The 15,826-nt window shown below is 36.8% G+C and overlaps 3 protein-coding genes across 3 annotated transcripts; all 3 read right to left on the bottom strand.

Moving 5' to 3' along the window:
• Nucleotides 1-706: 706 nt before the first annotated feature.
• On the bottom strand, nucleotides 707-1,840 carry LOC113359704. The gene has a single exon (XM_026603296.1). It carries the CDS (start codon nucleotides 1,838-1,840, stop codon nucleotides 707-709), a length of 1,134 nt encoding a protein of 377 aa, XP_026459081.1.
• Nucleotides 1,841-3,874: 2,034 nt separating this feature from the next.
• Nucleotides 3,875-7,434, bottom strand: LOC113356746 (2-oxoglutarate-dependent dioxygenase DAO-like). The gene is made up of 4 exons (XM_026599954.1): nucleotides 6,872-7,434; nucleotides 6,560-6,681; nucleotides 4,348-4,544; nucleotides 3,875-4,247 (listed from the first exon to the last, which is right to left on the bottom strand). Exons 1-4 carry the CDS (start codon nucleotides 7,201-7,203, stop codon nucleotides 3,993-3,995), a joined length of 906 nt encoding a protein of 301 aa, XP_026455739.1. The 5' UTR covers nucleotides 7,204-7,434; the 3' UTR covers nucleotides 3,875-3,992.
• A 369-nt stretch (nucleotides 7,435-7,803) lies between these two features.
• LOC113356745 (protein DETOXIFICATION 33-like) lies at nucleotides 7,804-13,650 on the bottom strand. The gene is made up of 8 exons (XM_026599953.1): nucleotides 13,193-13,650; nucleotides 12,537-13,072; nucleotides 9,551-9,637; nucleotides 9,187-9,243; nucleotides 8,768-9,006; nucleotides 8,485-8,603; nucleotides 8,162-8,248; nucleotides 7,804-8,080 (listed from the first exon to the last, which is right to left on the bottom strand). Exons 1-8 carry the CDS (start codon nucleotides 13,451-13,453, stop codon nucleotides 8,021-8,023), a joined length of 1,446 nt encoding a protein of 481 aa, XP_026455738.1. The 5' UTR covers nucleotides 13,454-13,650; the 3' UTR covers nucleotides 7,804-8,020.
• Between the last annotated feature and the right edge of the window lie 2,176 nt (nucleotides 13,651-15,826).

Here is a 15,826-nt window from a genome sequence, read left to right as displayed (position 1 = left end):
TGAAACTTTGTTTCTGCTGCTGCTACTGATGAAGAACACCAAAAACACGAAGAAGACTAGCAAGGACAATGGTTTATCAACAGTGTCTAAGACGCACATCCGTGGGTCGCAGTGCAGTCTAAACATCAGCAGCACTTTTGTTTTTATGGTTCATTCTGTGACGCTTTTTGTGCGTCGCAGATTACAGTTTTACACCATTTTCTCCTTTTCTCTCCATTGTAAACACCATTTGAGCTGTAAAAATATATTTTGAGCGTGTTTTCATCATGAGGAGCTAAAACCCAACACTGGGACGACGGAGGAGGCTGAATTTCATCCTTGGGGTAATTTATTTTATTCTTTTTTATGACTTTTGCATTAATCTAAAATTGAAAAAATGATTTGAATTAATTGGTTGTTATTTAATTTGATGATGTATGCTTAGCTTAGGTGTTTTGATACATCATGCTTAGGACTTACAATCGATGTTTTGAGAATCTATCTTGGCAAAATCAGAGTCCATGTTAATTTTATTGAGTTTTAAATTGTCAAAGAATATATGAATGAACCCTGTGTAGTGAATTAGGCCAAATACTTAGTCCCAGTACCTCTCGCCCATTGTTAATATTTTTTGTATATATATTTTAATTTTTAAATCTAAAAATTCCATTTTCTTCACAAGTCTGAAACGAATCCTATTTACTACAATCACAATCAAAAATTATAATCAAGCACCACTATCGACAATCCAAATAAGTGTAGAAGAATTAGAAATAGATGACAAGGTGATACCTGCGAAATTGGCAGATGGTGTTATGTCTCCATTGGCTGGATCGAGCAAAGCAAGGATGTGAGCATATTGTTCAGCAGTGATGGATGGTGCAGCAGGAGCAGGCACAGCAACAGAAGCCAAAGCACGAGAATCAGACCTGGATGCATCCTTTGGATAACCAACCAATTTCCAACAGATTAGCCGTGTATGACCATGTTTGTTGCAGTGGTCATAAAATGGTCGCTGGCGTTTGTTATTGCTGCTGCTGGCACCATTTTTGTTTCCTGGAAAGGAGCGATTGCTTCTAGGATCATGACGACAGACATTCAAAGCTGCAGAGTCCACATTGTGCACCACCAAGGAATTGAGTCCATGTTGTTCCTCTTCCTGACGAACAAGATTGTATAACTTCGCAACAGAAGATAATGGCTCAGTGACAAGGAGCTGACTTCTCAAGCTTGAAAAACGAGTTTGGAGACCCTGCAAAAATTCCATTGCACGATCTTGATCTGTTTGTTCAATATGAGCCTTACCTGCGTGACAGATGCACTGAGTGGGAGGACGGAAGGAGTCTAGCTGATCCCAAAGAGTTTTCAGCTGAGTGAAATACTGAGCAACAGTATTATCTTCTTGCTTCAGATTCGAGATTGCTTGCTTGATTGCATACATCTTGGTTGCATTAGATTGTACAAAACAACTCTTCAGATTCATCCACATCACATGGGCAGTGTCGAAAGACATGATACTGCGACCAATCTCTGGTTCACAAGAGTTGCAGACCCAGCTGCCAACAAGATCATCACAGCGCTGCCAATAAGGAATATCTGCTGATTTCGTTGGTTTGTTGATTGTGCCATCTATATATCCTGTCTTAGCTTTAGCACTCAAAGATTTGCGCATCCCTCGTACCCAAGTGCCATAGTTTTCACCTGAAAGAACTGGTTGATAAAAAACATTGGTGGGATTGTCAGCTGGATGTACGTAGTAAGGACTATCTGGTTGAAGATGAGGGTTTTCATCAGCAACCTTCTTTCCTTTCTCTGAGTTTTCTGAGGATTTTGATGGTGGAGTGGTGTCACCGTCTACCATTTTGAGAATTGGATGTTTGTAGGGTGTAGGATGTAACCTAGTATGATTTTAGGGTTTCGGATCTAACCTAGCACGATGGTACCATAAAGAATTTAGAAGACAGTGTATTTGTTTTCACAACTGTGAAGATTGTTCTTTCATTCAATGCTTATATATAGTTACAGTTTACAGTAGGGTTTACAATAAATCAGGAGAACAAAGACTAAGTAAAGATAAATCATAGCTAACTAAGTGAACTACAAAACTGGAAGAGTAAGACTTATTTGTTACAGTGTTGTAGAATAGGGAGACTACAAGATATTGTTACAACTGTGAAGTTATTGTAGTGGTACGAATTTATGACACATATATCGTTAATATCGTATGAACCAAGTCTTGTTATTGTATAAATAATTTGAAACTAATGAGAAAGACATACCAAGATATTATCAATGTAATTTTTTGTGCTTCCGCGTTTATGCTCTCCTCTCTCTTGTTGGATCCTTAACATGGTATCAGAGCAGGCTATTTGTGTTGAGTCAGTTGACCGCACCTTTACTTCCGCGTCACCCGATTTAATTGTCCACGTGTTTTTAAGACCCGCCGAGGCTACACATGAGGGGGCGTGTTGAGCTTATTATTAGTCCCACATGGTTGGGTTATTTAAGATCCTGCGATTTATAATCTATTAGGGCCTCTCCACTCATTGCCAATTGGTTTTGAGTTGGACGCCCGTATTCTAATATACAGCTTATTCCATCCATATACATGGACATTTGCACTACTTTTCTTTTTCTTTTTGTTGTTACCATGAAGGATGTCTGGGCGATTTTGATTATGCAAGGAATTATTGATGCTCATGATATTTTACCAACCACAACTAGTTTTCCTCTTTGTGGACAGATTCTTGAGATGAGTCTGACACCTGAATCCAACTACTGAGTCCTGCCTTCTTTTAAGATCGTAATTGTGAAAGTCACCTATAACATTATCAAATTTTCTGAAGTCTGGGCTGGTATAGTCCAAGAATATGCACTTGGCAGTAAGTTCAGCAAAACTAAAGCGGTTTCCTGCTCTAGTCTGGTATATGCCTAAAGACAACACACATGTCACACAAATGTACAACATACCTATTCCCAGCTGTAGTAATACAGGCTAACTTAAAAATTCCAGCTCCAACCATAGGTGCAGCACCTTATGTATTTGTATCAAGCTTTTACTAAATCACTGCAATTTCCACATTTCTTTTTAGAGCTAGACGGCTAGACCCTAAGGAAAATCCTGTCTTAAGTTTTCTAACCTCGGGAGCGTGATGCTTTTCTGCCCGTTTTGAAGAATCGAGAAACAGCTTAGCCTTGTCATTATGCACAACATTACTAATTGTGTTGATTGACATATTAACTGCACCCATGATGCCATTTGATGCTGTTTAGGTTGGGAGCTTTACTCTGGTTAAAAACTGACTTCTACCATTCCACACTCACAAGTCACACCTAACCGACATTGGCAAGAATTCAGATTAGTCCTAGTCCTACGGTACCAAGAGGTCAACAATTCAATAGGGTACACTTCTGCAGTAAACAAAGAATGGATAACCATAATTTTGTTTTTCTCACATGGGGCAGAACCTCGAAGAGGACCTACAAGTTTCCAGGTTAGAAATTGGATTCCTGAGATGGCCATAAGGTCCCAAATGAGATTCCAGCTGTTTTACCTATGAAAGTTTCGGCTAGAGCTCTTCGTCAGTTCCATATAGGTGGACTGAACTGTGAGTGTTCCATCAAGAGACAAGGACCATGTAGGCACATCCCTATCACTGCTGTAAGAGAGATCAAAATGCTAATAAAATTTGCAATAGAAGGACTGAAGCATCAATCATGTCCATTCATACAATTCTTGCAAGTCTGAGAGTTAGCATATGCAACCAAAGAAAGAATTGAAGAACCTAGGCACTGCAAGACAATAACTAGCTCTTAACTAGCCTATCCATATCCCGGTAACATTTAAATTTCGTAAGATAATAATAACATACTTAGACCAGTAACGGCAGATGTCTGTCTTCTATTTAATTTAGGGGTCTTAAACAAAGACCAATCTCAATAGTTTCTAAAGTTAAATGAAATAGAATCCCTCATTTTGTCAATACTATGCAGACCATTTCCCAGGGGTATGATCAATTACCATTTCCAAGACGCATAAGCTCTAAGGCTTCACCAGCATGCAATCCAGTAGAGATCCTAAGCTTTCTGAGATCCTCATATGTAAATGGCTTGTAAAGACGAGGATGGTTAGAGTCAACAAACACCTGTGGAGCCTCCACCACTGCTTCCTTGGGTCCAAGTAGAAAAAGGGCAATCGAGATTCGTATAGCCGCCTGCTTGCACTGCACACGGTGCCTTATATTGCAAAATGCCCCATTACTCCATACCTAAATTAGACATCCAAACAGATTCAAATTTTCTTAGAATTCTAGCATAAGTTAATTGGTTTAATTGATAGAAATGAGGAAATTGACAAGTTAATTTTACCGTAGCCATGTCTCCGAGATTAACACATAACGATCTTGGTAAAGGATCGACAGCTATATATTCACCAGATGGTTTATCCATGACTTCAAGACCACCAACACAATCATCTTCTTGAAGTACAGTGAGGAAGCCAGAGTCAGTGTGAATTTGGACTCCGGAGGAACCTATACTTTCTTGTGTGAAGTTGTATTTGTTAAGGGAAAATTAGGTGCAGGCCCAAAAAAAATAATATTTTCATTGTCAGACCACAATTAATTTTAGGTACCGTGACACCCATAGTTATTTACGTGACACTCATAATTATATGAAATTATTAAAAATGTCTGCATGACGGATTATGCATCCACATGACGGGTTATGCATGAGGGGTATAATTGGCAACACAACTTGGATATAACATATCTAAAAATCCGCGCCTTGGCATTTTACAAATTTTATATCGTTGGAAATTTTTTTAAGAGAGCTACGTAACGAGTACAAACAAGAATATCAAATTTTTGTTTTTCACGAAAAAATCGGAAATGATCATCATTTTAGGCAAAATTTTCGAAAACTTAATACATAACTATTATGCAGCCATCAAAAAAGATGCATAACACATTCTGCAGACGCATAACGATTTATGCATAATGCACTATGCATCCATATTTACGGATGCATATCAGGTTATGCATCTATTTTATCGATGCATAAAAGATTGTGCAACAATTTTCTCAATGCATAATGCATTATGCAGTCATATTTTCGGATGCATAACAGATTATGCATCCATTTTCACGATTGCATAACATGTTATGCAGATATTATTGTAGGTGCATCACAAATTATGCAGTCTTTGTTTTTGTTGGTTTTAATAGTGTGCATAATGTGTTATGGAACCGTTTTCTGGACTGCATAACAAATTATGCAGCAAATTTTGTAGATGCATAATAGGTTATGCATCCATTTTTATAAACTCTTCCAAGTTATTTACTTAATCATTTGTAATCCTTCTTGTTAAGGTGATTTTGGATTGAAATGTATTTGCAGCTGCTGCACAAAACAAGGAACTTAATACGTCAGTGCTCCATTTCATAGCTCCACTGCCACTATGAATCACTAACTCAATCACCGTCACTTGAGTGGAAATAGTTTTCATTAGCACTAGGCATTAGCATCAGATAATGACACCACTTGCACTAGTTTTATGCTTCAAAAAAAAAAGAAAAAAGAACTAGCACTAGTTTTCATTAGCTCGTTCCATGTACAGATGCTAACATTACTGGCACTATATATTTTACCAAACACGTACAAGATATTTACTGCGCTCCCTCTGAGTTCCCCTTTTTAATGGCTACTTTTCATTTGTACAAATGGAACCAAAATCTCTTTTCCCTTTACATTTTCGAGTAGTAAGTTTTATGGGTCCTCCACCTCTTTTAGCAAAATTCAATTAAGAACCCATACTAAATTTGAGAAATTTCAAAGTGAAGAAGACGAAGAACGGGAAATCAGGGAATCTAGTAATTTGTAAAGAAGAAGAGTCAAATATATTACTCACATCTAACATAATTGAAATAATCAAAAACAAATAAAAACCCTAAAAGTCTTAGGCTGTGAATTGTGAGATTAGGAACAGAAGTTCTCAGATCTAAAATGCTAAAAATGAAGAAGAGTCAAAAATGGATGCATACCATTTGTTACAGATGGGTTTAAATATTCTTTTTTCTACGAAACAACAGAAGAATAATTCCTCAGCACGACCAGCATACACAAAGGTATTCTCAGCACATGATTAGAGAATGACATCATTTTTTTCTCGATCTAATTCTAACCCATATGTTCTTCTCAATCTTAAATTCGAAATCAATTCCCACAACCCCATGAACCTCTCCCTTTTTTGAGTTTTAGGTGTCGCCATTCTTCTCTTGGTTTCAGACAGTGCATGACTAACTATACATATCGACTAATTTGATTTCTAGGGTTTTATCTATGGATAATTTTACTCATCGGGTATTCACGGTATAGTGGAGAGGAAGAAGAAAAGGAATTGAAGATGAAGAAGAAGAAAAAGAAAAAAAAAAAAAAGACCCGAAACAGAATTTTATAAATTATGAGTTTGGGAGATATTTTTCCATAGAAAATGGGTGCGCGCGTGAGTTTTTCTGGCCGTGGGTTTCATAGTGAAAAAATTCTGAAAAACGGGTTTGTCCGAAGTTTTCACATTTGTTAATCCGGAACTGACAAGGCCATCCCTTTGCTAAATCGTAGCTCAAGCCCATACTCTCTGCTAGCTTTCCGCATAATTCCATTATCAACTCATGTAAAGCCTTCGAGTATGACTTTATAACTTCTCTGCAAAACAAAATAGCAGCATTTTCCCTTTAGAAATATGAAAACCCTATTCACTGGCAAACTTAATTTCTCAATGTAATTCAGAATAGCAGGGGACTCTAGAATCATAAATTTTATCTATAATTCAGCCGAAGATCCAATTCTCACACTAAAAACTTAAGTTAGAATGGAGTGAAGATATAGAAAGTACCTTTGCTGTGGCGATGCATCCAGCTGAGTGCAGAAGGTTTCAACAGCTTCGGAAGATCCCATGTCATACAGACCCAACGCTTCGTAAAGAGGATTTTTCTGGTTAGGAGCCCGATACCCACTCCCTTCAATCACATCAATATTTCGCCGTTTGATTTCAAGGGGTCGATCAAACAGAGCTCTAACAACCTGCTTCATGTCTGTCATCAGTTTATCAGGTATTCCGTGGTTGATGATCCTGAAACATCCCCACTCCTTACATGCTTTCAAAATCTCAGCAGATTGCCCTGGGAATTTCTGAAGATCGATTACGGGTATTGAAACAGCCTCCATTTACAACAGCACACAAGACCTGAATTTCTTCTGCCGAGTTCTATAGACAGAGTTCAGACTTAAGGGAAGAAATGATGACTTTTAGAGTGGAGTGGTATTTATGGATCTGCGTTGGTGGAATATTAGTACGGCAATTTATTGAAATTTGACGATTGGTTTCGTGGAGAAATCAAAGTCTTGTTATTTATGTTCTTTTTGACAGCATCTCAAGTGGATGACAACCAAGCTTGTACCTACTACTACTGTCTTGAACTAGTACTGACGTGTTATAGGTACTTCAAAGTGACTTAAACTATAAACAGAAAGAATCTGTCCAGCAAACCAATGGGTATCTTTAATTACTCTCTAAATGGTGCCAAAGGTTTTCTGGTTACACCAAACCTCTTGGCAAAGATCCATTCCTTTTCACAAGTTTGCTGGTTTATCGTGAAACTCGCTTTGCAGTGATTGCATATTTTCCGATATAAGAAGATAATTTGCTTTAGCCACTGCAGTCATATTATAAGCTCTGGTAGCTTCTTGGGACATCAAGTAGTTTTTAAAACAAGTATTGCAAGTTATTATAAATTTCTGGGAGATGGAAAAAGGTTGAGAACAAAAAAAAAAAATGAAATTTAAGCATTTCATTTTGATCAAAATTTGTGAAGTACATATTTGTCACCCAATAACTCAATGCCATCAGATGTACTCGTTAACCACCCCCATCACAAAACTTCTCAGTCTGTCCTTTTTGATCAATAAAACTTGATCTTCTAGCTCTACAATTAAAGCGAAGAATAAACATTATGAAGAAGCAGAAAGTAGCTCAAAAAATGTTTCACTTGTCTTCCTCATCTGGACCTGCAGCATCTGAAATTCTCTCTTTTGATAATTCAATCTGAAAAACAAACTCAACAATCGTGAATATTTCGACAAAAAATATAAGAGAAATCTAATGGAAAACCATAGCAAGACTCACCTCGTTGTCCCAGTCTGTACGCCAAGCCATTATTAAGAGAATGACTGTCTGAAGACCAATACCAACTAATATGCCAATCCAAAGTCCCTGCATTCATATGAATGAAATTCAATGAATATTGACAGTGCTAAATCTCCAGCACAGAGATTCAAATTTGAAGGTAAATTGCAGCACGTTACAAACAAGAGAATTAAAGGCAAGACGAGCAATTTTTCAATCTAATTCCATATCTCACATTAGGCAAAACTTATTTCAAGGACAAAAGATAACGATGGCATCTAGGATGAAAATTCTAACTATTAAATCTTTGGTTATCAGCTCACCTCTAGGCCCCAATCTAGTTTGAATCCCATAAAGATACCGATGGGCAACCCAATGAGATAGTAAGACGCAATGTTTACATAGGCCACAGCACCTTGCCAACCAGCTCCGACGGCCATACCTGTGTGATCCGGGTACCAGTAAAAGAGAGAGGTGAGATGAATTTGCGGATCAAGAATTTTTTTAATGGTACGTTAGAAATAATGAAACTATAAAGGTTCCTTCACTTGATATTTCACAAATATTAGGTTCTTATCCAATTGTTTCTCCAATAACTAGACGAACCTGATAAAACGGGTTGGATGCTGCCAAGGAAGATTGAGACACATAAATACAGAGCTAACGTACTGACTTCTTTCATAACAGCCTTGTCGTCTGTAAATAGTTTTGGGAAGCTGTTTCTTGTGAACAAAATTAGGAGAACAAAAGCAGTCTGTGTGACTAGCGCAATTGAGACTGTAACCCAAACAGAGAACTTTGCAGCTGCTGCATTTCCCGCTCCCAATTCATTCGAGACTCTTACGCTAATATCACACAAATGAGGTAAGAGAATAAGCTAACTAATAAGTATCAACAAAAAGTTTGAGAAAGTAATTAGCATAAACAATTGAGACAATCAACTTTCAGAATATATCTTAAATGAGCTAAATGAAATGTCTTGGGAAACTCTAATATATGTTTTATTAGTATGAACGAATGAGTACCTGACAGCAGCAATAAAACCCAGCGGTACCATAAATATCCATCCTTCGATATTCATACTGTGAATGAGAAAGAGAAACCATTCAACAACATTGTCTGCCTAAGAAATCACAGGCTCATTGCATCTAATATAAATATTAAAAACATACAATACACTGACATGACATCCTAAAAATATTACAAGTCAGAAGGGGAAAATGCAATTTGTACTTAGTTTTGATCAGACCCTTTAGGGGCTGAGGTTGAGGAAATGCTGTAGAATTGCATCCCTAGACGGAGCAATCTTAGTCCAGACACAACATTAACCAACTACCGAAGTTGGTTAAATTCTTCGTTTATTTTGTTCAAGCAGTTAAGAGTACGTACCAGATGGAGGCAGCATCAACTTTGATTTCAGCATTTTTAAGTAGTCCCGCAAATACAATCAAAACCATATAAATCCAGTATTCCAAGCTGTAAAAAAAAAAAAAAGATTAATCAACACATGGTAGCTCGAACAAAAGCTAAGGGCTTTGGTTAGTGCTAGTCTTTAAACTACTTGATCAAATTGTCGCACTAGCACGTCTTCCAAATCACATTCAAGAATCAAGATGTTAGTGTCTCGTAACTACGGTTATTAAAATAGAGGTGTCATCTGTCAATAGATAGTTGATTCAAATTTAGCACTGATCAACTTGAGTGATATCAGTATTTCGAATATTGTATACAGGTCTGTGTGTCGAATTTCCGAAATGAGATGATATGAATTAATACATGTATAAATTCTGTATTCGTTTACTTCTTTTTTTTTGTACAAGTTACAAGATTATTAATAGTTGGAATTGTTATGGGGAAGTAGCTAGAACTCACTGCTAAGTCTTACAGTAAAGCTAATTACTACAAATCTAGAAAAGTTTGTTAAAACCAACACAATCAACTAATTTACTGAACCAAAATAATTCTCCGGAGGTGAATCAAATATCTTTCTTGAACAGGTAACTTACATGAACTGACAGCACATGTTATGAACTTTCATCGGATACTCCATATGCTATGGGTTGGGATAAAATAAGAACCATCTTAGTCTTAAAAAACCAGTATTATTATTAGCCTTTAATATACCATCAATGTTAATTAATCCCATAGAAGAAAGTAAAAAAAAGTAGGGATGTGTGTTGGCCAACTTGGTTTCCAATGAATTTTTCATAATTCGAAATGATGACACGATTATTAATACTATCATATTTTTATTTTATTCTTTTGATACACTCTAGTATTAAATTGATTCCTGGTATTTTTTTCTATCCTAGTTTTAGAGCTTTTCTATTTCTTTTTCTGATTATGATGAGGAAACCTATGCTTCAAAAGAGAAATGATCAGAAAACCTAACAGCATAAGAAGACTTTTCATAAACTAGCAGGTCTCGGCAGTATAAAATCTTTATTTAAATCCTCTTAAACAATCCTTTATTTGATCTTTGAAGTTTGAAGTAATAAAACAAGAAAAAGAAAACAAAAAAGAAGAAACACTCGAGGATGGCGATAACTTGTTGTTGGTGTCGTATTGTATGACTATCTCTAACTAACCTCATTGTTTAGTGAATCATTTTGATTCTTGAATATCAGTTAGATGCGACATTCAACCTACTCTGAGCTTGGAAGTGTTGCAGCGGAAAAAGAAAACAATACTGTTTATTTAATCAAACTCTTAGATGTCTTAAGACAGTCAGAATAAGTAGTTGTAAACACACTGAAATTGTCATAAACTTAAAGACAGTCAAAAGAAGTAGTTGTAAACACACTGAAATTGTCATAAACAGAATAGATCTAAACGAATCTCCGCAAGCACATAAAATATGCTCTGGTTATTATATCTGGCGACTTCAAATTGTTACCTAATTGTAGTTTCTAAACGCTAAGCAGAGAAAGAAATAGAACAAAAATGTTTTTTATCTATCAAAGCTAAGCCAAAGGCCATCTAACATCCCCATCTACTATAACTGTAAGTGCGTGTCTGTGATTTTATGTTTTTTGGATTCAATGAACACACAATCTCATGTTTCTGAGCATATCTCATGATCCATGGCATATAGATGATAGATGACATGACAAATAATGGCCTACAGTAGACACGAAACAAATCCACCCAAAACAGAATTTTACGCCAAAAGAAACAGAATAATGAATAGCTAACATATTGAAGAATGCTATTTGTCTCCAATAAATTGTATCTCCTATGTGATCTGTGGGATAAAAACGGGTTGTAAATGCATTCTTCAAGAAAGTCTTTATGATTTCCACTAGAATAGTACCATGGGAATAGTGTTATTCTATGAAATTGCTTGTCAGCTGGCCATAATAGTCAAGTAGAATGCCCCAGAAAGTTGACAAACATACTCTAGTGCATGTAGGACTCACTTGCAAGCCTTTTTTCGTTGACACATCTTGTCAAGGAAACTAAAACGAAAATGATTTATACACAACGAAGTGTATGCACCGTGTGAGAGGGGGTGGGGCCCACTCATGCCTCACCCCTATCCCAATGCAGAGAGGATGACCTTTCTGCCATTGGATCCTCTCGGTGCATACACTTCGTTGTGTATGTAGCAAAGCCGAAACTAAAATGAAAGCACTTTATTGAAACAAGCTAACAATTGAAAACGAAAAAGAGAGAATTCTTCCCGTTTCCCTCCACTTGGGAGTATATTTTTTTCGTGCAGGCTATGATAGATACCGTGATAATTTTTCTTCCCTAAATCTATACCGATTTTTATTTGAATCCCACATTATAATCTTAGATTTTCAAGAGAACAATTCTTTTGAAGGGAAAGTAAAATCTAAAGATGAATAAGTACAGTCAAGTGTCACAATTCAAGGTTGAGCAACAATCTAACTTTGCTGTTATCACTTAGAAAAGGTGGGGAGAAATTCCCCTAAAATATCTTTTCTATTTTGAAAAAAGTATCCAGTAATTCTCATTTGTGTGAGACTGAAATCTATTTCCAACAAGCCCAAATTAAGACATGGTTTTTCGGAAACAAAATTATTCTTGGTTCCTGTAGAAGGGTTGTTTATCATTTTCTCTCTAATTTTTAAATGCGTGTTGAACAGAAATTAGTCCAATATTACTAGTTAGACCCTGTTTTAATGATCACTAATTCCTAGATTCAATTCTAAGTGCATGCATTTAGTAGAGTCTAGAATCCAGACGTGAACCAAGATTTCAAAGTTCCATGCTCAGTTGGGAATCTAAAGAGTGATCTCAAGAAACAGCCGGTCATCAAAATTGTAATCTGGACTCTGGAGTGCCCGGACAAAAAAATAGAACCAATTGATTACTAGCTATTGAGAGCAAGAGATATAATAATACTAACCAGAGCATCACAGCTGAAGCCAAAGACAACTTAAGAAATCCAAGCAAATCAGAGAAAGCCAACCATGAAAACCCACTCCAAGTATCCTTGCAACTTGGTGATGCAATATAAGCGAATTGAAGAATCACAACTAACACCCATGAGAAATTCAAAGAAACAGCAGCTCCAACTAAACCCCATCTCGTGATACAAAACCAACTCAATGGTAAATGAATTACTAATACCCCAAGTGAAATCCATGCCATTACCCCCACTTTACTTTGAGCTTGTAAAAACCTTTGCATCGGAAAATTCAGCGCAAACATATACATTTCTGGTATCATCCATATTGAATATGTACCAGCCAATTCTGCAATATCTCTATTTTGACCAAACAGCAATAACAATGGTGTTGCAAATATAGGGATTAATGTCAGTAGTACTGATGTTCCAAGTAAAATCAGCCATGATCTTTGTAAGTAAATCCCTAGCATTCTCAATTTTCCTGCTCCATATGCTTGTCCACATAATGTTTCTACGGCACTTCCCATCCCCAACTGCACAAAATAATTTTTAACCAAAAAACCCAATTTAAAATTAAACCCACAAATTAAAATCAAAATGAAACAAACCCAAATTACTCAATTATGGAATAGAGATAGAGAAATGCAAAATACCATGATTCCAAAGCTTATACCAGAGACGACTAAGTTTTGAAGACCAGCAGCAGCAAGTTCAAGAGTACCAATATGACCAATCAAAGTTTGAGTAACGAAAGCCATAGAGTATTGAAAGATTGAAGTCAAAATGGATGGTCCAGCAATCTGCCATACCATTTTGTTTTCTTCCCATAATTTTGTACAGAATGTTACTGGAGATTTTTCATCTTTGTTTGTTAAGAGAGGAGTTGAATGGTTTGAATTTGTATCACCATCCATTGCAAAAATCTCTCTCTCAAAGCCCCTCTCAAACTTTGAGGTTTATTTCACAGAACCGAACAGAGCACAATGAAGGTCTTCAGTTCTTCTCCGTGAAGAAGAGAAGAAGAAGGAAAGGAATGAGAGATAGAGAGAGTGTGCCTAGAAATGCTCCAATAGAGAATTATTATTTGTATCGGTAGTCGGTACTCCAAAATTAAGTTCCCTTTTAAATGCAGAAAATCGGGAAAGAAATAAATGAGGGGAAAATAGTTGGAGATATTTACCATGTGATTGAGGAAGAAGCCGTGAACCGTTGATGTTTCTAGAGAAAATCATGCCGAAATCATAAAGCAAACGTGTGATCGCCGAATTTTTGTCATTTGACTTGCGGCAAAGGTACGAAAACTACGTATTCCTAGTGGTGGTGTTCACTAAGAACGTGTCCTGTTTGGACAAGTAGAACATGAACAATTATATATTGAATGTGTCATTCTAGAACAATAACTCGTTTGGGAAGACTTTACCGCTGAGATCTAAACGGTGTCTCCGCACCGATCACCAAAAACCAGTAAAAAGGAGTTTTTTTTTGTTTCTAAAGATGTAGATCGTAAAATATCTCAATCCACCATGATAATTCATGTTCCATATTCAACATATCCGGTAAACATCATTTCTTTTCTCAATACAGAATGGATTCAACATATCCAGTAATTCATGTTCCATATTCAACATATCCAGTAAAGATCCTTGTTGCAGAATGGTACATGGATTCTTGTTGCTCCTGATCCTTCTCAGAATGTTGTAGGCTGCAAATGGGTTTTTAAGGTAAAAAAAAAATTCAGATGGGTCTATTGAAAGGTTTAAAGCCAGACTAGTGGCCAAAGGATATACTCAAGTTGAAGGGATTGATTACCAGGATACTTTCAGTCATGTGGTTAAACCTACTACAGTTAGGATGATGCTCTCTATTTGCCTTCACAGGGACTGGATCATAAGGCAGTTGGATGTTAAAAATGCATTCTTGCATGGATATCTTTCTGAAGATGTATACATGAACCAACCTCCAGGCTTCCAAGATAAGCAATTTCTCAATCATGTATGCAAACTCAAGAGATCCTTGTATGGCTTAAAGCAAGCTCCCAGATCTTGCTTTGACAGGCTCAGTCAATTTCTTCTTCAATTTGGTTTTACTGCCTCTAAGACTGATACTTCTCTGTTCTTTCAAGTCACTGCCACAACTGCTTTGTACATTCTGATCTATGTAGATAATATTTTAGTCACTGGTAATTCACCTCAAGCTATCAATTCTCTTATCCAAAGATTGAGCTCAGAGTTTGTCATTAAAGACTTGGGAGATTTACATTTCTTCTTAGGAATTCAAGCCACCTAGAATGTTGATAGATTTCATCTTTCTCGGGAGCAATATGTTACTAATCTGCTCAATAAGACTAAAATGGACAAATGTCAGCCTTGTGCTACTCCAATATCTTTTGTTGCTATTGATTCTCAATCTCCACTATTAGAAGATCCAGTAGTGTATATAAGTACAGTAGGAGCTTTGCAGTATGTCACTATTACATGTCCTGAGATAGCTTATGTTGTGAACAAAGCATGTCAGTTTATGTCTTCTCCTACTGAATCTCATTGGTCTGGAGTTAAGAGAATTCTACGCTTTCTACAGGGTACCATATCTTTTGGCCTTCAATTCAATAGATCTAGCAGTTTGCAACTTCAAGCTTTTTCTGATGCAGATTGGGCTGGTGACCCAATTGACAGACGCTCTACCAGTGGCATGGACATCTTTATGGGTTCTAATCTTATCTCCTGGTGTTCACGCAAACAGAAAACTATCTCTAAATCCGGTACATAGGTTGAATATCGTGTTGTTGTTGATGCTAATCTGAGCTTATTTGGGTACAATCTCTTATGAATAATCTGCATTTTTCTTCTCTCAGAATTCCAGTTCTCTGGTGTGATAACCTGGGAGCTACGTATCCTACATCTAACCCCATTTTTCATAATCGCATGAAGCATATTGAGATTGCATTTCACTTTGTCCGTGTGTTAGTTGCCAGTAAGCAGTTATCTTTTCGTTATATCAGTACCCATGATCAGATTGCTGACATTCTAACCAAGGGATTGTCTACTCCTAAGTTTGCTATGTTGCGTTCCAAGCTCAGTGTCTCTTCCAAAACCCTGAACTTGCGAGGGGGTGTTGGAGAATCACCTGATCATTCCAGTACAATAGTCAAATAGTCATTGGTTAGTTACAGGCTCATGTTAGTAAACTGTAGCGTATGTTAGCAATCTGTTATTACAGCTGTGAATGTCAGTTGTGTTCTGCTATAAAGAGAAGTGTATGGTCCTTGTAAGAGTAATGAATTATGAAAT

This window comes from Papaver somniferum, chromosome 3 (assembly GCF_003573695.1).
Source record: "Papaver somniferum cultivar HN1 chromosome 3, ASM357369v1, whole genome shotgun sequence".
Lineage (NCBI taxonomy): Eukaryota > Viridiplantae > Streptophyta > Magnoliopsida > Ranunculales > Papaveraceae > Papaver > Papaver somniferum.
The sequence above is the reverse complement of the archived record's forward strand: the minus strand, read 5'-3'. Positions and strand labels throughout refer to the sequence as shown.